This window comes from Hibiscus syriacus, unplaced genomic scaffold (assembly GCF_006381635.1).
Source record: "Hibiscus syriacus cultivar Baekdansim isolate YM2019G1 unplaced genomic scaffold, ASM638163v2 tig00112864_pilon, whole genome shotgun sequence".
Classification (NCBI taxonomy): domain Eukaryota; kingdom Viridiplantae; phylum Streptophyta; class Magnoliopsida; order Malvales; family Malvaceae; genus Hibiscus; species Hibiscus syriacus.
The window spans coordinates 971,246-993,035 of NW_024063414.1; the positions used below are offsets into that span (position 1 = coordinate 971,246).

The window sequence follows — 21,790 nt, forward strand, 5'->3', positions numbered from 1 at the left end:
GGCCAGAAATATGTCTCACTCCTGTTAGCTTCCAGGTGGTCTGGTTTGGCAACTTTAATCGGATGTCTCATTTTCCGACAATCTTCAAGGTTTCATCATCAACTAGATGAACCTTCCCAAAATCACCACTTACATAGTTCTCCATGATTTCTTGGCATGGGGTGGAGTGGAAAGATGCCCCTGAATCTAAGATCCATGATTCAATTAGACTGTTAACGCTTAGAATCATGGTATCACCTGTCTCATCTGTCATGTTGGTAGATTCTTGTGTGTCGATATCTTTCTTCAGTGCTTGACAATCTTTTTTAAAGTGACCATTCTTGCCACAATTATAATAGGTAAAATCTTTCTTTCCCGTTCTTGATTTTCTCGTTCTGGATTTCGATCTGCCACGATTTGAATTTCTCTATGAAGTTCTCCCTCTAGACTTCGTGTGCAAGGCTGAGTAGGCTGACGCTTCACTCGATTCTCTCTGTCGAATTTCTTCACTCAATACCAGATCCCGAACATCGTCGAATTTTAATTTGCTGTTTCTCGACGAGCTACTGACTGTTGTAACAGTAGCATTCCAAATGTCTGATAGAGATGATAAGAAAATTAAAGCTCAAACTTCATCATCGAATTCAATTTCCATGGAACTCAACTGGGTCGTGATTGTGTTGAGTTCATTTAGGTGTTGAGCCACTGATACCCCTTCCGCCATCTGCAAATTGAATAATCGCCTCATCAAGTGAACTTTGTTTGAGGCTGATTGCTTTTCATACATACTGGAAAGAGCCGCCAAAAGATCCACCGTGGTATTTTCCTTTGTTATGTTAAAAGCAATATTTCGGGACAACGTCAATCGGATAACTCTGAGGGCTTGTCTGTCGAGAAGAGCCCAGTCTTCATTCTTCATGCCCTCTGGTTGCTTTCCTAAGAGAGATTGATATAGATTTTTCTGGTATAGAAAATCTTCAATCTGCATCTTCCAAAAGCCAAAGTATGCACCATCGAACTTTTCAATTTTCACATTCCCTTCGTCTTTAGCCATCGCTCCCACTCGAATCTGGATTTATTTGGATCGTTTTTGATAATTCTTGCGAATCACCGTGTATTAGAACACTTCCGTCGACAAATTCGTATCGCCAACAAAATTTTTACTATTCACGAAATTTACTATTCACTTGAATAGTAATGAATAGTAATCTCGCAAAAAATTGACAAAATTCACAACCAAAAGCTCTGAAACTAGTTGTTGGAAAATAAACGAGTAACGAGTAATTTTCCTATAACCAGATTAGTGAGAATGCGAAATAAAAGTGAAAAAATAATACCCGAAATTGATAATGTAATTCAACCAATTATGCCTACGTCTCCAGACTGTTGCAAATCTTTTATTAAGAGAGAAAATTTACAGGTGTTTACAAAACACTCACTACTCACAATAAAACTCTCTAGTATTAGGAGAAAGAAATGATTTTGGAATGATTTTGAAGCTAAATGGGTTAAAATATTTATAGTTGGAGCTTAGAGACTAATCTTGTAATTAACCCTATTTCTATTTCAATAAAAAAATTGGAGCACCGAATTATTAAAAACTTTAGCCTGCGGTGCCCCCTTCCCCACCTTTTGATGTTACATTTATGATGACAAGTTTCTAATTCTTGGGATTCAGACATCTAATCTACTAATGTTGTTTTCACCGACATCTTCGACTGATAATCGATCAAACAACCATTGATAATCGATCAAACAACCATTTGTTTGAATTGCTTGAGTTGTCTGATAGCTGATGGATTACAATTGGACAGAGATTTTGAAAATAAGGGATCTTTATAGGTACAACATGCTCTTCAATTTGCATTTGCATTTACATATATAGCTTATATTAGCCCTGTTGAATTTGACGATAACCGAATAAGTATTTAGTGAAATGTTGTCTAAAGCTTGCAATTTTATGTTAATCGCACAGAGAATCCTGCTTGGGATTTGTTCCTGAAAATGCTGCTAAAATGGGAGACAAAGGAATCAACAAGATATCCTCGAACAAAGCAATGATGTTAAGATGCGGACAATGCCAAATGAATCAAACCCGGAATTCATTCCGGTTTTCCGGCATCCGCAACTCCTTCCTTATCTCTGAACACGAAGAAAGTTGATGAATTTATCCATGAAATATACAGATTTTGAGGGAACATGGATCTTTCAGCAGTTTCATGTGGGGTAACGTGAGTTATAAGCCAACCATCAACAAATACAAATACACCAGAAATGTTCCACTAAGAACTCCAAAAGCTGAAGCCATAAGCAATTACTTATTGAAGCATGGATTCAGGCTCATCGGGCCAGTGATCGTGTATTCGTTCATGCAAGCTGCCGAACTGACGATCGACCATCTGGTCGATTGTTCCAGAAATAATGAATGTGTAACCCTTGCTGAAAGACCTTGGAGGCACATTTAACTTGTCTAATTTCCCTACTAACCCTAGTTGAATCTCACTTTACATCCTGATTTTTGCTGTTTACTGAAACACAAGCTAAGCTCTTGGGGTCTTGGTGTATAAGCAATCTCTTTCTATATAAAGTGAAAAAGAAGCCTTGGTAGATGAATGGGAAATTGAGATTTTACATTTTTTGAAGTGTTCGAGTGAGATACACGTTCGAGCATGAATATAAAAAATTTAAACAATGATTTAAGTTTGGCTTCTTGGTGGAGGCAAAAGAAATATAAATAATTAAGAAGATGGTCAGAAAAGTGATGTTAAACCATCAATGATCATTGCACATGCCTCTAAAGTTGATCTTTCACCAAATGTAGACATCATTTTGCTTCATATTAGGCCCTCACTTTCATCCACTTTTTGCCTACCCCAGTTTTTCTCGGCGGGCTTATGCTTTTATGAACTACAATCAATGCATACGATAATTCCAGATAACCCCTCATTCCAAACACAAATGGCAGCAAGAGATTAGGGTTTGCCATGTCCAAACTAATTTTTAAGGTTTAAAAATACCCTCCGTCATTATATATAGAGAAACTTTATGGTCAAAGTATGCAGCTGCTGCATGATTATGAACTTAGTTGGAAAGGCATAATCTGGTAGCTAAAGATTTCATAACACAGATGAAAATGCCCAAATTTACATGAATATTTTTCTTCTTTTTGCTTTAATATACAAAATATTTATCAAAGTTCAGCTGAGAAGTAAAAAGGGGAAAACAACCAAATGAAAGCTAGAAGCTTAAGGAAGAAATGCAACAAATTCTACAAGCCTCGGCTCTCTACTTAGCTGAAACAAAAGAATATTTACAGGGACAGGGAGGGGGATTCATCCTAAAACAGTCCAAGGGCCAAAACCCATATCACTGAATCTATCCTAACGATACCTGTATCTCATTCTCAAGTCCCCAACAAGCCTACAATTTCTTATTTCTTCTTCAGTCAACTCAAACTCGGATCGATATCCGACCACCTCAATCTCAAAACTGGCACGATGTACCGAGTCTCTGTATCTGCTTCTGACCTATGGTAATGGATTTTCGCATGTTGAATGCTGGGTGGAGCAACTCCTGGAACTTCTCCAGGAAGAAAGTCCACTCCTCTTCACTCATGTCAGCCAGCTTCACAAAGCTGGCACTTGCAGGAAGTTGTTCATTTGCACTCCTATGCCCGGATAAGCTAGTAAGATAGCCATTTTCTTGTTTTGTTCCAGAATATTTGGGATATTTTTGGCTCTTGTCACCCAAGCAGGTATCTTTGAGTGACATTGAAATTTTGGAAACGGATGGGATCCTTTCAAGAGCTATGAAAGGAGAAAAGCCATCCAGCTCGGCTTCTCCTTCACTTTCATCATCTTCCTCAAAGCATTCCTCCAGCTTCGGAAGTGGGAAACGGTTGTTATTCACATATCCATTTCCAAATTGGATTGAAGCTCTGGTCATAATATCATCATTAGCCATTTTTGGATTAAAGTCAGCTTCCAGTTCCTCATAGTCAATCTCAAACTGGAACTCTGCATCACCCGCATCAGACTTCGAAGATGACAATTCCATCTCTGCTATCAGCCTCCTTGCCTCGAGACAAACAACCTCTAACTCACTAGGTTCCTCCTCTCCAGGCCGAAATTCTCTACTCATCATGTCACCAATTTCAGCAAGACAGAGACCGAAAGCTGCAGCCTCCTTGAGGAAAATTGTGCAGAGCACCAGAACACGTAAGCAAGCTTCCCGTATCATGGGAAGCTCTCTTCTCAGCATCTCACAATCTTTAATAGGATCAAGCTTCTCTATACTCGAGTTCATCCACTGAGAAAGCCTTTGAAGCCTGAGGCCAATGAATCCACTCAAAGTATGGATCCTCCAAAGTTTCTGGCAAGCAAAGGCCATGATCAATAGGAATGAGTTCTATCTGACCAAACCCCCCAATTCTATCAAGCTTTCGTACTAAAAGGTTTCCTGCATGTCTGTCCGTGTTGAATATTCGTATATCAAGTATCCCAATGCGATGCACAGCAGAAACGGGAAAGCTCGAGGTTCCGTAATCACTAGCATCAAAATCATGGGGTATAAATTGTTGGAAAGATGCAATCTTGCTAACCAAATTATTTTTGAAAGGCTTATTTCCATTCACACCATCGTTGACATTGAAGACTGAATGAGTAATCTTTACCAGTGCTGTTGGTGGCACATTCGCAAAATGGTCATAGTCCAAAAGGTAAGCCACAACTTCTCTGAAACCTGTCTCCCCTACTCGAACCGAACGTTTCAAACCTGGTTGTCCAAGGGCTTTCCCAACAAAGCCTTTCGGATTGTTTGGTGCGAAAGGTTCTTCATCTGTTGGCTTCACAATTGCAGCACTCTCACCTCTAGAATTCCTGAAGAAGTAGGCACCTCCTAGACCACTATGAACAGGAAGTGGATCGACACCCATCTTAATTGCCTTAACAACATCCTTCACCAGAACTTTCAATACATTAAAGCTATCAGAATGCCCCAGTATCTCAATAGGACCATTTCTGCCTCTCTGCTGAAGATCCCTTCCCGTAGGCGAAAGACAAGGAGTAGAGGAGCTTCTATGGAAAGAGTTTCGTGTTAGGAGAATCGGAGAATCATTTCGAACAGCACTAAGATCATTCTTCAACTCCACATCCCCAAAAGTAAGCAAGCTTTGCTCTGTAGGGAAATTGAGGGCAACCTGCAACCTTCTCTTAACTGTATGAGCATTGTCATTGCAATCTAACTCCATGCCCAAGACACAGCCAGTCTCAGTTTGAACGAAAACCCGTCTCCTCCTAGCAAGTTCTTTCCCTTCCATCGTATTGTCCCTAGGATATTCCCCTCTAAGAGGACTGTTAAACACCGCCACAGCCATTTGAGTTTGAACAGGACTTTCCAACTTCCGAGACATGAAAATTCTAGAGTGATCGATCACGGCTTTCCAGGAAGCCGGGAACAGAGTTGACAATGGACAAGAGATTCCCTTTCAAGAAGATCTGAACTCCCAAGCCGATCAGAAATGGACCAGAAAAAACTCCAATTTTACCAACATTCACTAATCAATATAACCAAAACCAAAAAAACCCAACCCAAACAACTAAAAGAGAACACCTGGTCAACAGACTGGGCATACCAAAATGAAGATCTAATCCTCCACTACATTAAATCCGCCATCTTTAGCATACATAGACAGAAAAGGAAACCCCAAACCAACCTGGAAAAATCCAAGATTTGAATCAAAAACCCTGGTTTTGATTAAACAAGTAAAATAATTACTATAACTGTATATGCCAAGATACTCCCTAAATGGATAGATTTAGCCAAGTAAATTAGCAGTTACCATAATCAATGCATTCATAAATCAAAAGCAAACAGAATCTCCAATCTCAAAATAAATGCATTTCTTAGGAATCCTTTAAATACAAGTAAGCAGGTATGAATACTAGCTTAAAATGCATCCATATTAACAACTGATCCAAGAAACTTCCACAGTAAATTAAAAAGGGAAAAGCCTAAAGAAAATTTAAGATTTTCAATTAATTCAAGAGATAAAACATATTATGGACATTGGATAAATATCTAGGCATTGATCTTCAACGTTCTATTTTACTTAATATCCGCACTAAACCTTACACTAAAAACAGTTTAAGCCAACGAATTTAAGAAAAATAACTTACCAATTCCGAAATCCGAAGGAAAAGGAGCAAGGAAATGTCAGATTAAAGTTTGAATCCGATTGGGGAAAAAACAAACGAGTTGGACAAAGAGTACGAATCAGGGGGAGTGTGAAAGGGGGCAAGGAATCGAACGAGTTAACTCAGTTGTCTAAAGCTTCCTTGTCTCTCTCTTGTTTTCTTTCTTTCTTCCTGCCTGTTTTCCTGTCAGATCAATCTCCCATTCGAAGAATCGCACTTTAACTCGGTTTTCGCCCTTACCCGAGTTAATTAACTAACCCTAGTTAACTCCATTACACTCTCTTTCTCTCTTTTCCTCCTCTCGGGATGGAAAGATCCAGAACGATAACTCTTGACCGTCGGATGTAAGAGGAAGAGGGAATGAGCCGTTGGATGTATTACGATTTGTTTTTATTTTTTATTTTCGAGGTATTTATTTGTGGCGATGACGTGGAGCTAACGGATTGGACTATGACGTGGCGGGAGTCACCTTCTTTCCAGGCAACGTTAGCAAATGCCCCGGTTTTTACTTCTTTCTTTTTCTCTCATCGGGGACATGTAATTGACCCTCGTTTGTCGATGAAATAACGAAAGTACCCCGACTATCTTGAAAAGCGGGAATTGCTCGCCTGCTTAAGCTGAGTCCGAGCGTATCTGATGACTTCTTTTTTTTCATTCTATTTGATGGGAATTCATCATCTTTGAATTTGATTTTTTATTTATTATTTCGACTTTGAATTTCAAAGATTAATCGGTCTTTTTCTTTTTGGCCAGAAGATTAATCAGTCTAATGACTGAATAAAAAGGAAAATTTCAACTCTCAATTGAAAATAATTTTATAAACATTTAAAAATAAATAAATCCTTTTATTAATCAATTTAATAACCGTAACATCCGGGTCGGTGATTTCTCTGCCCGTGTCCCGACCCGGATATTGTGGGTACCCGGTACTTGGTTTTTTTTCTCATTTTCAAATTATTAATTTTAAAAAATATATACACAAATTTAAATGTTCAAAACTTCGAATTACATACTCCAACATCTTAACATTAAATTTAAAAGTTCGAAATACAAAATCTAATAATCCATTATATTTTATATATAAAACTAATCGGGTACTTGGGTAACCGGGTACCCGAAAAACTTCAATTTTGTGACCCGGGCCCGACCCGACTGGGTACAATTTTTTAGAAAATTATCCGGGTTTTTAGGTCTTGGTCGGATCAATCGGGTCGGGTAGTTTTGCACACCCCTAATATAAACATTCGATGTCAAACAATAAAAAAGTTATCTTTTAATATATACTACCTTATATTTATCTCAAATTAATAAATAAATCCCCTGTTATAATTTTTAATTTCTTTTTTATTTTTATCATGGTCAAATAAATTTTAATTAATTGATAATTAAAATATATACAAACATAAACATCACGAAGTGAATATAAAATAGTATATATTCGAATATTCTCAATCACGTGATAATAAACGTTCATACACTTTTATAGATGTCGTGCTTAAACTTGTGACCTTAAAGAAGAACAACAATCTTTTAACTACTAAATCATTTATTTTATACATGGTATAATAAATTTAAAGATAATCTAAACATAATTTACATCAATTTACGATTTGATTGAGGAATTTTGAAATAATCAAAGTTGATATATATATGTTAAATTTTATTTAAAGTGAAAATATATGATTTAATAAATAATTTTTGTTGATACGAATTTGTATAAAATATGTACCCAAAGAATTATACATTAACTGTTTAACGATAATTAAAATCTTTAATATGATTATTATTATTATATGGTCCAAAGGTTGACAAAGCATGGATAGTTCCTTTACTTTGGACCGTTGAAAATGGCTATAATGGGTCATAAGTGCCCTTTTAATTTGTTGTGGGGCAAAGATGTCTAATATTACTTTTAGGGTAAATTGTGTGTTTAATACCTAAGCTACTTATTTTGATCAGTTTTAGTATATAAACTTTTAATTTTCTGAAAATCATACTTAATGTTTAGGTTTTATTTCATTTTAACACGTCACTATTAAAAACTTAAGGGTTGTTGTGCATGTGGCACCTTTTGTATGGGTAAATTCACCATTCATCACCCAACTATCTTCTCACTCCTATTTTGGTCACTAAAGTTTAAATTTAAATTTTTTAAACTTTAGTACCAAAATGCACAGGTGATGAATGATGTAATTCACCCATAAACATACAGCGCAGTTAAATTTTTAACGGCAATGCATTAAAATGAAGTAAAAACTAAACATTAAGTATGATTTTGATTATTTTTTTTTTTGAAATTTAGGTCCTAAAATGGACCAAATCTGATAGTTTATGTATTAAATCTGATAGTTTTACAGATTTTTTTGGCCAATGCTATTAGTATCTTTCTAAAGGAAGTTCAATTATTTCGGAAATACAAACAAGAAAATTGTTTATATTAATATGTTTGAATATGGATATTCGTTTGAGTATAATAGAAAACTGTTATTTTTGAGTAGACTTGAAAATCATATATTTATTTAATTTTGTTTAAAAATTGTATTTATATATATATATATATATATGAAAATGTTACACTCTTTTTCGATTGTTTTAAAATATTAGCTCGTTAATGAAAATGTTATTGGCTCAAAATTCCGTTTGAAGCACATAAACATTTCCAAACAATTCATTTTCACCCAAACATTCACGTTTGAAAATTGATTATTGACTCAAATCAATAAGCTATAAAAAATGTATTTTTGAATCGAAAAAACTCATTTGAAAAAGCATTTACAAACAAAGTCGTTTTTAAAATGTTATGTCCTTATTTAAGCATTTAGCCTTTATAATATTTCAAAGTTTTAAATTCATTCATACTAATGAACAAGCACGTCTAACTAAGGTTGAATTATTTTTTTCATGACGGATGGGTATGGATCGAGTTGGATTTTTGATCTGACTGAATTTGACTAAAGTATTATACATTTCATTCATCACTCGATATGATTTCTAAGATATAAAACCGAGTTGATTTGAATGGACACAAATATATATGATTCTCGTTTTCATTGAATAAACTATGATCCTAACTGAAAAAATATAAGAGATAATTGCATAACTACTTTAGGTTGGGTCATAGATTTCTCATCTTAAGCTCGAACTATAAATTAAATAAAATTGAAGCCCAAACTTTACAGTCCACACCTTTTTTTACTCCCTGAACATGATTTTGACCCCTTTTACCGAAAAATATCTTAATCTCCCAAAATCGATGATATATTTTTCGACTTCTTCATCCTCCGATCTCTGTCATCAACCATCCGACGGGCCTGAAACGAGACTATATTAGTCGACTCGTCATTCTCTTGTGGCCCACCGTTTAGATTAGTCGTCCGTCTACCGTAACTATGCCCCATCAACCCTCAATTAAATCTTTAACGGTAAAGTACTAAAATGAAACAAAAACTAAATATTAAAAGTGATTTTAAAACAAATAAAGATTACAATAATTAAACGAACTAAAATTGATAGTTTAATTACTAAATACGTAATTTACCTTATAAAATAAAAGTTAGTGAGTAGTGACAGTGAGTCAGTGATCCTTTCAGTCGTGAGTTGATTAGGGTTCATTTAAAATCAATGAAATATTTGATTGGCTTCTTATAATAACAAGGGATATTATTAAATCTCCAAATAAATATTCATGTAAAGCAAGTAGAGATATTTATACATATAATAATACATGTTTACGAAGGTTGGGAATTAAATAATTTTTTTATATTTCGAATTTAATAATACAACCAAAAAATAAATTTTATAATCTGTTTAATCACACGTCATTATCTGTATGGATATGATCCAACAAGTTTTAGGTCGTGCACAGCGGTACCATGTCCATGTGCTGGGTAACTAAAATAAATGATAATATTAATAATTAATTAATCTAATAAGACGAGATATTGTATCATAAATAATAAAGTTCATAATTTAAAATTTGATATTATAAAGGAAACAAATTAAATTAATTTTTTAATAATACATATTATTTTATTCAAATAAATTAATAATAAATTAAATGTAATAAAAAAAATGTAAATAATTTTGTAATGTATGCAAATAAGTTACATAAAACACATATTTATATTTAGAAGTAGGGGTGTAAACGAGCATAGTCGAGCTCGAGTATTGTTGAGCTCGACTCAACTCGAAAACTCTGAAATGGAGCTCGACTCGACTCGAAAACTCGCGAGTTTAAAATTTTTAAGCTCGACTTAAACTCGAAATCCTGAACCGAAGCTCTTGAGCAGTTCGAAAAAGCTCGAAATGAAAAAAAAAACCCTTAAACTTAACTAGATTAAAGCCTCAAACTCAAATTCGAACTTAAACCTTAAATACATAAAAGCCTTACTATATTTTTTTTTTAAAATCAACACATAAATGTTAATATTATTAATAATTTATTTAAAAATAAAATAAAATCTTAATATATTATATTTTCGAGCTGCTAACTAACTTTTCGAGTCGACTATCAAGTAGTTCATTTCGGCTCGTTAAGAATTCGAGTCGAGCTCGAGTCGAGTGCATTCGATCCGAGTATTTATCGAGCATTGACCGAGTCGATCTCAAGTAGCTCGCAATCTTTCTTTTCTTATTTACAACCATATTTAGAAGTATAAATGAACGTAGAATTTGATGAATTGTTCATAAACAGCTTGTATAGCATTCATTTATTAAGCTAAAACAAATGAATGTGAATAAAATTTTTATGTTTATTTAATAAACGAACAAACAAATAAATGCATATTCAGATCGTTTATGTTCACGAATAAACTCATTTGAAAGCTCGTATATGGGCTTATTTATCAATACATTTATAAGCTCGTTTATATGATTATTCTTTTTCTTTAATTTTTTACATTTTAAATACGGGTGAATGTATGGATTAAATTGAACACAAGATGAACTATAGAGTTCAAATTTTGAAACCTATTGAGCTTAAGGATTTGTGGTCAAATTTCATCATTTTCTAAACATATAAATAAACATGTTCACGAACATTAAACAAACATGTTGAATAACATATAACGGGCATATTCGTGAACGTTAAACATGCATATTCTCAAACTTTAAATGAATCAAATATGAACACATTAAAAAATAAACAAACAAACACAAATACAATCTTAAAAATATAAATAAACATCAACAACTTAAGAAAATAAATAAATAAATTCAAATACAATCTAATTCGTTCAAACCCGATTGATTTTGATATTTTACCTTTCGTGATATTAACTGTGCACGTGACGTTACTCCACAACATTTTATTTGTTTATTTATTTATTTATTTCCTTTTTAAAATTCAACCCATTTCGTGGTATTATCCTGCCACGTCTTTTTTGGCAGTATTTTCTCTCTTTTATTATAGGTACTACTAGTATTTGTTTTCCTTTTATTTTTTGTGCCACGTCTCCCTTGCTCTATAATATTTGTAAATTCGAATAAAAAATTATTATGGTGGAAGGTCGGAGGGTTGAACGTACAATGAGCAAGGAGGAAATGGAGATCCGACAAAGACATCGCCCATTCGGGGACGAATATAAGATTTTATATGTAGGAGATCAATTTAAATTTTTAAAATTTCAAGACGTGAACTTGAACTTATAAAATTTCAGGATACTAAAACATATTTTCAATCGAAAATACATTAAAAAATTTAAAATCTAAAATAATTTTAATTTTCAGGAGATGACTGCCTTTATCCCCTAAAAAAATAGAAAAATATTATTTATCACAAAAAAATGTAAACGACGATGATAAAAACATTTAGGATATTAATACATTTAGGATGATTACAAACATTTATCAAGACAATAATATTAATATGATAGTTTAAAATAGAATGGTTGTCCCTTTTTTCTCATATGTATGGGGTAAGGGGAGGTAAGATAGTAGGCTACTCCCAACACTAAATTGAGAGCAGCTTCCGTAGGAGACCTCCGAATTATGAAATGCCCTCCGTGAAACTTGATCCCACGACCTCAAGATTAAACATCTATTAACCGGATAAACGAGGATAAATTTAATCCTAAAAGATATTAATATCACATTGTCATATGGCTAGAATTATTTAATCTGCACACTTCAGCTATATAAATGCAGTCAAATTTAGGCAATATGTAGGCAACCGGTCAATAAATTCCCATGTAAGCATCATTGCTCTTGGCTAGTGATTTTTCAATGAAAGGTGGGGTAGTTCAAGTTAATAAGTTATAAGAATATCTAATCAAACAATTTAATTAGTGATAATCACCATTAAAATAATTCAGTACCACGCTAAAAGAAGGGCCATCAATCATAATTTCAAAATTAAAATTGAGTTGATATAATTTTTAAGTAGGCCTGTAAACGAATCGAACGAACACGAACATAAACGAATAAAAAATTTCTTGTTTGAGTTCGTTCATTAAGGAATGTAGCTTGTTCGTGTTCGTTCATGTTCATTCAGTTAAATGATAAACGAACATAAACGAACGGATGTAAACGAACATAATAAACAAACGTAAACGTACACAAACAAACGAACATAAACGAACACAATCAATGAACATAAACGAACGTAAACAAATATAAATTTTTATTTCCTAACAATTTTAGGATTATATTTTATTTAATTGTTTTGGGCTTTTTTATTTTTATTTAAAATTAATTCAATTTTAAAATATTTATGGGTATCATAATAAAATTTATAGGTTTTTAATAATTTAAATGAATCTAAAGAGATTAGACTAAACATAAATGAACGCACATAAACAAACATAAATAAATAGACATATTATTGAATGTTCACGAACGTAAATGAATGAATGAGCCCTCTGTTTGTGTTCGTTCATTTAATTAAACGAACACAAAATTTTGTTCATGTTCGTTCGTTTAATAAATAAACGAACATAAACAAACTTCCCGCCGAACGATTCCCTGAACGTTCGGTTCATATACTGTGGGCTTTATTAGGCCCATATATTATTTGGACCTATTTGTCTAACTTCAAATTATTACTCGGTTTTCTTCTTCATATGACTGTGTTCCGGTTTCATTTGGTTTTGGTATATGCTTAGGGTTTGTGTTCATGACAGTGTGTATTAACATTAATCAAGTTTTCTACAGAAAAAGGAAGCATCAATCAATTACACAAAGGATTATAAGAAAGAAGGCCCATTGTTTAAACTTATGTTCTTATTGTCTAAGACTACGGGTTTAGAACCATTCGATTAACAATAATAGAAATTCAAACATTCGGAAGCATTAACGAGCACAATTAGAATAATAGAAAGAATTCTCTGTACACGGCATATAATGATGTTCTTCTAGCCACAGAACCGGCAATTGTTTCTACCATTAACAGCTTCTACCAACACTACTCCCCCCCTCTTTTTCTCACCATGGCAACGAACTTCAAACCTTCCACTCCAATGTGTTTAACATAGTCCAACTCTATGCTTTTGTTCCTGCAGCATTCTTCTTTTCATCTTCAACATCCTGCAAGTTGCCATGGAACATTGATCACATGTTACAACCAGTTCAAAAAACGAAGAATATTAGAACGGGCATCGTTGAGGCTAAACTTAAAATGTTACAAGACATGGATCAAATGATGCAACGGGCATTACTGATAATAGTTTGGGCACCTTAATAAGAGGAAGTAAAAAGTTATTCAATCTTACAGAGTTTTCAATCCTGTCAAAATCATCATCCAGGCTCCGATCAGCATCAACATCACCATCTGCGTCATCTGAAAGGCATGCGAATAAATCAGAGACTTAACAGTATAAGATGATAAAAGAAGACGTCGACAAAAAAAACATAAAAACATAACATCCGAGTCCCATTCATTTCTACATTGTTTTTTATGAACAAAGAAACACAACACATTGTTGCAATGATTGCCTCATTTAAGTTTACCCAGTTTAGCATGCCTCCAACTCTTCATCTTTTTTGAAGTGAACCGTGTCCAAAACACATTTGGACATGGGTACAGGAATATGACCCTCTAAGATCCTCAAAATTACATGGAAACACTACAAAAAGATTGAACATACCCATGTCGGATATATACATGAATCCGACATTTGCACCCGAAACCGAGAAACATAGGGATGTCTTAACATGGATAAAACACACCAACATATACACGTAACAATAAATCAGCCAAATCAAGTTCGGCTACACAACAAAATAAATGATCAGGCTTCGATACTCGGAAGAAACACTCTTTTCAACAAATAATTTCAAAATGAAGTCATCGACATAAAAAGTTAAAACCATTAAGTTGTTTTAACTTTCAAGACCAATCAATTCAATATAATATTGAATCTGCAGGAAAAGAGAAACATATGAAGATAGTACAAATCAGCAACCAATAGAAAGAATTCCAATGAACATACCACCGCCCCCATCACTATCAAAATCTCCTAACAAAAACGTATCCAAATCCTGCTCGGCAGATGAGCTCGATGTTTTAGTTTTTAAACTACTTTCTGGTTCTGCCTTCACAGCAGAATTTTCCTTGGGGTTGTCCTCTTTTTCCCCCTCCACTTCTCTCTGTTTAACTTCCTCCATGTACTGCCTCTCATAACTGATAAAATGTATACAGATTACATCATAATTAGAATCCCTAACCCTAAATTATCACAACAACAATAATTTAAAGCTCACTGTGCAACATGAGTGCTAACAAGAGTGAAATATATCCTCCAAAAACTTCTTTCTTTCATCAAACGTGGACACAATTCATATCTTAATTTCTTGATTTCCTGCATAAGAATAATACTTTCACATAAATCAAGTATTAGAAGTATAAAATCTGACATGATTACTGCAATTCCTGGTAAACTTGTGTCTAATTTGGCATTTCCTTTGCAGTAGAAAATGACAATGATAAAAAGAGTTGACCTAAAGAAAAGTTCATCTCAATGCCAAATTCAGCAATTAGGATCCTCAAACGCATCCTTATAGTGACAAAATCTACAATGAAATGGACCATTCTCTCTTTTTTTATTTTACCTTCACAGTAGTAAGAACAAGTGTCGCATGCCTCTCTTGCCATTCACTCAGATCCTTACGTACATTGGACCCCTTAGTAGTCACATCGGACGGCTCTGGTTCATCTACAAGCAAATTCAAAACATCCAGACCTTTTCAACATTCATTCAGACTATTTTATCTTTAAAAAAAATATATGAAATTAACGAAAATTTTACCTTGGGCAGGGGAAGGGAAGTTCTGGAAAGTACTTGGAGTAAAGCCTTTGATAAAGTCTCTCAAATCATCGGTGATTCCGAACTTCCGGAGGTCCGAATCGGAGATTGGTTGAGGATCGGAAGAAGTGGAGGCAGGAGAGGTAATGGAGAGGGAGGAGAGTTGAGGAGGGATAAAATCGGAAATGGACTTGGAAATGCCTTGGATTTGGATTTGATCCGCTTGCTTGAGAGCGGCGGTTTTGAGCTCATCGGCTTTCTTGGTGGCTTCCGCAGCAAGTTCCTTCGACTTCTTGGCGGTTTCGGCCACAAGATCGGCGATTTTGCTCGGCGCTGTCAGGGACTGTGATTTCTTAGCCGCTTCTTCCGCGAACGATTTCGCTCGCTTCCAAAAATCTTCCATTTTTGTGATATGATATCCTTTCTCTGGCGTCTCAAGTACTTTGGTTTTCTTGCTTTTACTTCTTGCAGAATTGTTATGCAACGGCGTCGTTTCACCTGAGCCCGCAGATTTGTAGATCCCGGTCACCTCACAGCCGTATTTTATTAAGGGTGAAGTATACAACTGGCTCTCGACTATAAGAAACTATTATTTTGACCATTGAAAGTTAACGATTCTTTTGATTATAAAATATTATACTTAATCGATATCTTTAAATATTAAAAATTATAAAATAAATACTCAATTATTTATATGTTTGAAATTTCTCTATTTTAGTTTAACGGTTGTTTGAGTCGGAGATTATTCTATTCACTAAAATATGATAAAATTCGATCTCATAACTGTTTGAGTTATATTTTATGAAACGAGTATCTATATATGTTATTTTGTTGAGTCAATGCTTGAAATATTATGATGTTGAGCCAATGCTTCAAAGCAATAATGTTGCTCGTAGATATCATTAAAATATAATTTTATCATAGCACACTCAATAAGTTAACGTCCAAATCATGTTCTTTAATTTTTTAACAAAAAAAAGAGTTTAGAACATATGAATAATTGAATGACAATTTTATAAATTTTAATATGTAATAGTATTTTGATCAGGTTGTGCCTTATGTTGATAAAAATAATGGAGTATTGTATTTTCTTGAGGTCCAAAATTCAAAAAATTACGTTTATAAAATAGGCACATGTTGTCAGCAATTTAAAAAGTTATTAATAAATACAATTTTATAATCTCCTAAACAATTATAAAATAGTTGTATTTAATCCTTATAGTTTCAAGTGTATTGCAAGTTATATAATCTATTTTTCAGTTAAATTTTTTATATAACATTCTAAAACCGTGTCATATAAAATATAAGAGTTTTATGTACCATTATAATAATAAAATAAAATTTTAGGATCTAAAGTAACATTTAATCCTAATTTTATCAGCAATATACTATGGTCAAACTTATAATTAATCTGTATATTTTTTGAATTTTATAATTTCGACCTTTACTCTAATTTAAACCCTTAGGGTGCGTTTGGTTCGCAGAATATAAGATTACCGGCGAAAATATGATTACCGGCGAGAATAGGATTACCAGCGGGAATAAGATTACTGGGAATGTTGTATTTTGTGTTTGGTTCATTTAGCTGGAATGTAAGATTATAGTGTTTGGTTAAATAAATAAAAGATTATTGGAATGTATATTTTATCAAATTGTCCTTATTATATATTTATTTTTTTAAAAGTTGAATTATACTATAATATTACTATAATTAATTTATATATTTTCTTTAAAAAATTAAATTCATAAAATTTATATAATTTTTTTACAAAATTAAAAAGATAAATAGGTTTAATGAAAGGATAACATTTTATTTTAACCCCTGAACTTCATGTTTATTCTAATTATGGATTTTTTTTTTTGTAAATCTAAAATAGTTTAAGGATAAATTTATAATTTAACTTTCGTAGAATTTTTTTTATTCAATGACAAAAGAATGATATTTTTTAAAAATAATTAAAGGCATTTTAATCTAAAATGTCGGGAATATAACAATATCTAAGGGAACATATAATCATATTCCCGGTAATATATCCCAAAATATCAATTTTTAGAATAACTTATCACTGGGACTAAAAATGTTTGTCAACCAAACGGATGAATGACATTCTATTCCCCGATAATGTGAGATATTTTGAACCAAACGCCCGTTAAATTAAAAAAGGCGGCTAATGGGCCTATCTCCACTAAATCTTGTTCGGCCGGGAGTAATTAAGCATTTAAAACCCTCCTTAACCATAAATTCACCTTTCATTTTAAAGTCGGTACCATATATTATTTAATACTTTAATTTAATTTTATGGTTTAAATGTATGCTTTTTATTACTATTATATCATCAAAATTAAAATATAAAAATCCAAAAATAAAATTAAATAATTGGCAGATATATATTTTAATCTATTTTATTTTCCAAACACTATACAAAGATACATGACAATTATCTAATCTTATTTGTAAGTCAAATCGATAAAACAAAAACAAAAAAAAATATTAAAATTTGGAACAAAGCCCCCTCTTTTGTATCTCTTTTTAATTTCATTATAAGTAATAATTTAAACCTTAAAGACAAACTAAAATATTAAAATGTATGTTTAATATAGATGATAGTTTGAATCTTATTATTAAGCAAAAAGGAATGAGTTTGGCGGCCATGACGTGAGAAAGGAAGAGATAATCTGTTTTTCACCCCCAAGGCTTCACATTTTTACGGTGAACGGTGTGAATCACGCTCTTGGTGACGATAGTAAGCATGAGGAACAGGCGAGGGCAGGTGGAGGCAGTGGATGAAGCAAAGTTTAGGATGAAACCCTAATGTGCTTTGATCTAAACCGTTGAATAGGGTCCAGATCTAATGGTCCAGGGTGAACCAAAAGATTACTTATATCATTATTAAGGTAATTTAATAAAAAAGTTCTTTATCACGTCTTTACCACGCATACCTACATCCTTCAGTTTTCTTAAGTGTCATTAAATGTAAGGAAAAGGACAATTCAAAAAAAAAATGTCGAGGAAAAGGAATGGAAAATGTGTTACAAAACTGGAATGCAAGAAATTGAAAGGAAGGGGAACACGGTTTAAAAGCAGCTCTCGGTAGTCATGAATATTCCAAGTCTTTTATAACATCACTCATGAAATATTTTACTTTTGCTTCTACTGCAAGCTTCATTCCAAGGTTGGTACAGTTTACTCACTCTCACCATGATTTTATAGTTTTGAGTTTTCAGCTTTGAGTTCTTGTTTCCGGTAAAAAAGAGAGGAAAAAACCCTCCAAAATACATTTCTTTTTGCATGTTGTAGTAATGGGTGCTTAATGAGTTTAGCAGCTTGTGGGCTGCTCGAATTCAATTCGATCGAAACTCGATCAATACTTGATTTGGATTGATTTGAATCGAGCTTAAGCTCGACTCGAGACCTTAACGAGTTGAGTAGTTACCTAATTGAACATTTAAGTTATTCGGTATGTGAGTGTATGACAAGGATAGAGCCATGATAAACCTTGGAGGAAGTAAAATATGCATGGGAATGTTATTTTCGGTTCCGGATTCCTAAGTTTGCAGGGTGTGTGCGTAGTCATGACTATGAGAAAGATTCTGAAGAAATATCGTTTCTTACTACTCTTCATGGCTTCGGCAGAAAAATATATAGGCAAGGCAAAGGATGGCATTTCAAGTTTTATATACAAGGATGGTGATAACTTGGATATGGGTATGTGGTGTACTCATAGATCCAATGCAGACATTGTTCAGATGTCCTGAACGACTGGTTATATTCACCTTTGGTATTTCACAATTTGCTTGATATTTATTCTTTTATATTATGGACTATTCTAAGCTCCTTTAAGTAAGATTTATGTCATCCATACACATATGAATGCGTGTTCTTTTTTTCATTTTAAAGCAGATAGATGTGAAATTCCTTTTCGTCTCTAGGTGGACAGCATGTCTTTTTGTGAAAAGAGAAAAGTTGTTTTTGATGTCATTTAGTTTTATCATATAGACTAATTATCAGTAACAATGTACAATCAGTGAAACTAATGGCTTGGCATTAATTAAGGTGATGATTCTGATCTCTAGCAATCTTATATATATAGGTCTTGTTTTCTGCCAGGGGTGGATGCGTTTTGTGCTGCAGAAACTTGTGACATGCCTAACTGTTTCCTTGAATTTGAAGCTAAACGTAGCCGTCGCAATAGTCAATCTTCATGACGGTCTAAGGAATGTGTTGCAGATTTTTGTTGCCTTATTCATTGATGCATGTCTTGGTTATCGATGGGCGTTGATTGTTTCCAGTGTTTTATACTCTGCTGTAAGTTTCTGTAAATGATACCTTTTTCCAGTGTATTCTTTCTGTTCGAATAACAAAGATTTTGTAACTGTGATCATGCAGGGACTTTTCCTTTTAGCACTCTCGTCGCAATAGTCGAGGGACTTTTCCCAGAATCTCAAGTGAGTTGCTTCGGACAAGTTTTGCCTTCCCCCCACCCCAAGTCCCGTGATTTGTTCATTGTAGCTTGATGCTTTCACTAAATACAGGCGGCTAAACAATGCTTCAGTGAAAGAGATTCCGGCCGATGAAATAGGAACACACAAATGGAGACTTTGTACAGTGCAAGAAGTAGAACAAACAAAACTTGTCATAGATATTATTCTGATGTCTGCAACTTTTATCGTGTATTGCATGGTAAAATCTCTTTTTGATACGTTCTTTACCGACCAGGTAGACACCATGAACCCTGAAGCAGTAGATGGCAACACGGGCGGTGGTAGTTTCCCAATCGTAGCTTTTCAGTTGTTCCAATGGATTTCTGAATATGGAGTATATAAATGGTATGAAATGGTGTTGGAAAGACAGATACAAAGAACGAAAAAAACGCTACTCGGTCTCCATTATATGCTGTGCTGTTGCATCATTCGTCGAGCCCAAAAGGTTAAATGCTCTGCTTGAAAACGGGTTGTTGAATGATCCCAAAGCAGTGTCCCCCATTTCAGGATCTTGGTTGATTCTGCAATTCTTTTTCCTCGGCATAATGGAAGAATAGCCGGTGGCAGAATCGCCGATTTCTTCAGTCATTATATGCAGGAACCGAGGAGATATTCGCCTATGTTTACAAGAACACTCGCTGGATTTGGAACAATACTTGACATTGGATTCATAGCTACTATAGATTATTACAGCAGGCTCAGATACAAGGAGAGTTGGCTTGGTGATAGCCTAAACCAAAGCCGTTTGGATTCGATCTACCGTGCATATGTCTCCTCGTTTTCTTTTGATAATATCATAGAAAGACCAGAGGAAGAAGAAGAAACACCACACTTGGAAGTTGTATTCTTATGATAATATCATAGGAAGATCGACAAGTGAATTATGACAGTGAGGTGAAGGTGAATTCAATGCGTCAGTCTGCAATTTTAATGTCATTCAGGGAATGAGACTGACAATAATATGTTAATGTTTTTAATGTATTTGAACTGAAAAACAGGCGAAGAATCCTTGTACCATTTCATCCAGATTTGCTTCTAGTTGCCAGTTTACGGTGCCAGTTACTGCATAATTTTCTGGTTTATATAAATTCTATCAACAAACGCCAGATAAGTAATTATTAAAGTTTACAACAAAATTTTCAACCCAATCCGAATTCCAAGTACTAGTTTGCTGTAAAGAACAAAAGAAAAGCATTGTTTGACAAACTCCACAGCATCTACATTGACTTTAACACTATGCATCCCAACAATGACAGGAACCTAAAGTTAACTTTGGATATAGTTTGAGCTGGTTAAGCCTAGTTTTAACTATATATCCAATGCTTTATATGAATGCAGGCTGCTCAATAATGCTGCAGTGAAAGATTCAGTGGCTGATAACAATTTACCAACTGGAAAACAGAGATGGAGAGTTTGTACAGTGAAAGAAGAACAAACAGAACTTCTGTTAGATATTATTCCATTGTCTGCAACTTTCATCCTGTATGACGTGGTGATATCTCTCGGTAATACGTTCTTAGCCGAGCAGGCAGACAGCATGAGGGAGGATACACCAATTGTACATCTTCAGTTCACAACAAAATTATCTGTTAATGGAGGTTTAGAAGGCTATTTTCAAGGTGCTAGGGAGGAGATGCAACTTATACGGGAAATCAGTGGGTACAATGGTCGAATGCTCCATTCATCGTTCTTGCAGTTGGTCTTGGAAGAAATTAATGAAGTTGAGGGAGGGGGCTGCTCAGTTTATTGACCCAATAACAGGGCAGTGAGTACTTTCTGGTAGATACCAGGTTAAGAGGGTTTGGAAGGAGATCAGGAGACATCAAGAGAAAGTGCCGTAGGCTAAGCTTATCTGGGTTTTTTGTCATGTGCCTCGGAATCATTGTTTGGCTTGCG

The 21,790-nt window shown here is 34.1% G+C and overlaps 1 protein-coding gene and 2 pseudogenes across 2 annotated transcripts; 1 reads left to right on the plus strand and 2 right to left on the minus strand.

Annotated features, from left to right (window-relative positions):
- Nucleotides 1–3,168: 3,168 nt before the first annotated feature.
- On the minus strand, nucleotides 3,169–6,360 carry LOC120184344 (annotated as a pseudogene).
- On the minus strand, nucleotides 5,203–15,902 carry LOC120184345. Of its 2 annotated transcripts, XM_039188841.1 has the most exons (6): nucleotides 15,416–15,902; nucleotides 15,219–15,322; nucleotides 14,871–14,968; nucleotides 14,600–14,790; nucleotides 13,880–13,947; nucleotides 13,509–13,694 (listed from the first exon to the last, which is right to left on the minus strand). In XM_039188841.1, the coding sequence occupies exons 1-6, from the start codon at nucleotides 15,813–15,815 to the stop codon at nucleotides 13,650–13,652; spliced, it is 906 nt and encodes a 301-aa protein (XP_039044772.1). In that variant the 5' UTR covers nucleotides 15,816–15,902; the 3' UTR covers nucleotides 13,509–13,649. The 2 variants fall into 2 exon arrangements, with proteins under 2 accessions (XP_039044773.1, XP_039044772.1); XM_039188842.1 differs by lacking the exons at nucleotides 13,509–13,694; nucleotides 13,880–13,947; nucleotides 14,600–14,790 and adding an exon at nucleotides 5,203–5,217 and having other exon boundaries at nucleotides 14,851–14,968.
- Nucleotides 15,903–18,985: 3,083 nt separating this feature from the next.
- On the plus strand, nucleotides 18,986–21,644 carry LOC120184277 (annotated as a pseudogene).
- The last annotated feature ends 146 nt before the right edge of the window (nucleotides 21,645–21,790 follow it).

What these genes read in the sequence shown, in the direction of transcription:
- LOC120184345 (XM_039188841.1), bottom strand. Translation starts at nt 15,815, where the DNA reads ATGGAAGATTTTTGGAAGCGAGCGAAATCGTTCGCGGAAGAAGCGGCT. An exon ending in GTTAGCACTCATGTTGCACA is followed by an intron (nt 14,791 to 14,870) that starts GTGAGCTTTAAA and finishes ACATTTTATCAG; the next exon opens with TTATGAGAGGCAGTACATGG. An exon ending in TTGACAGGATTGAAAACTCT is followed by an intron (nt 13,695 to 13,879) that starts GTAAGATTGAAT and finishes GGCAACTTGCAG; the next exon opens with GATGTTGAAGATGAAAAGAA.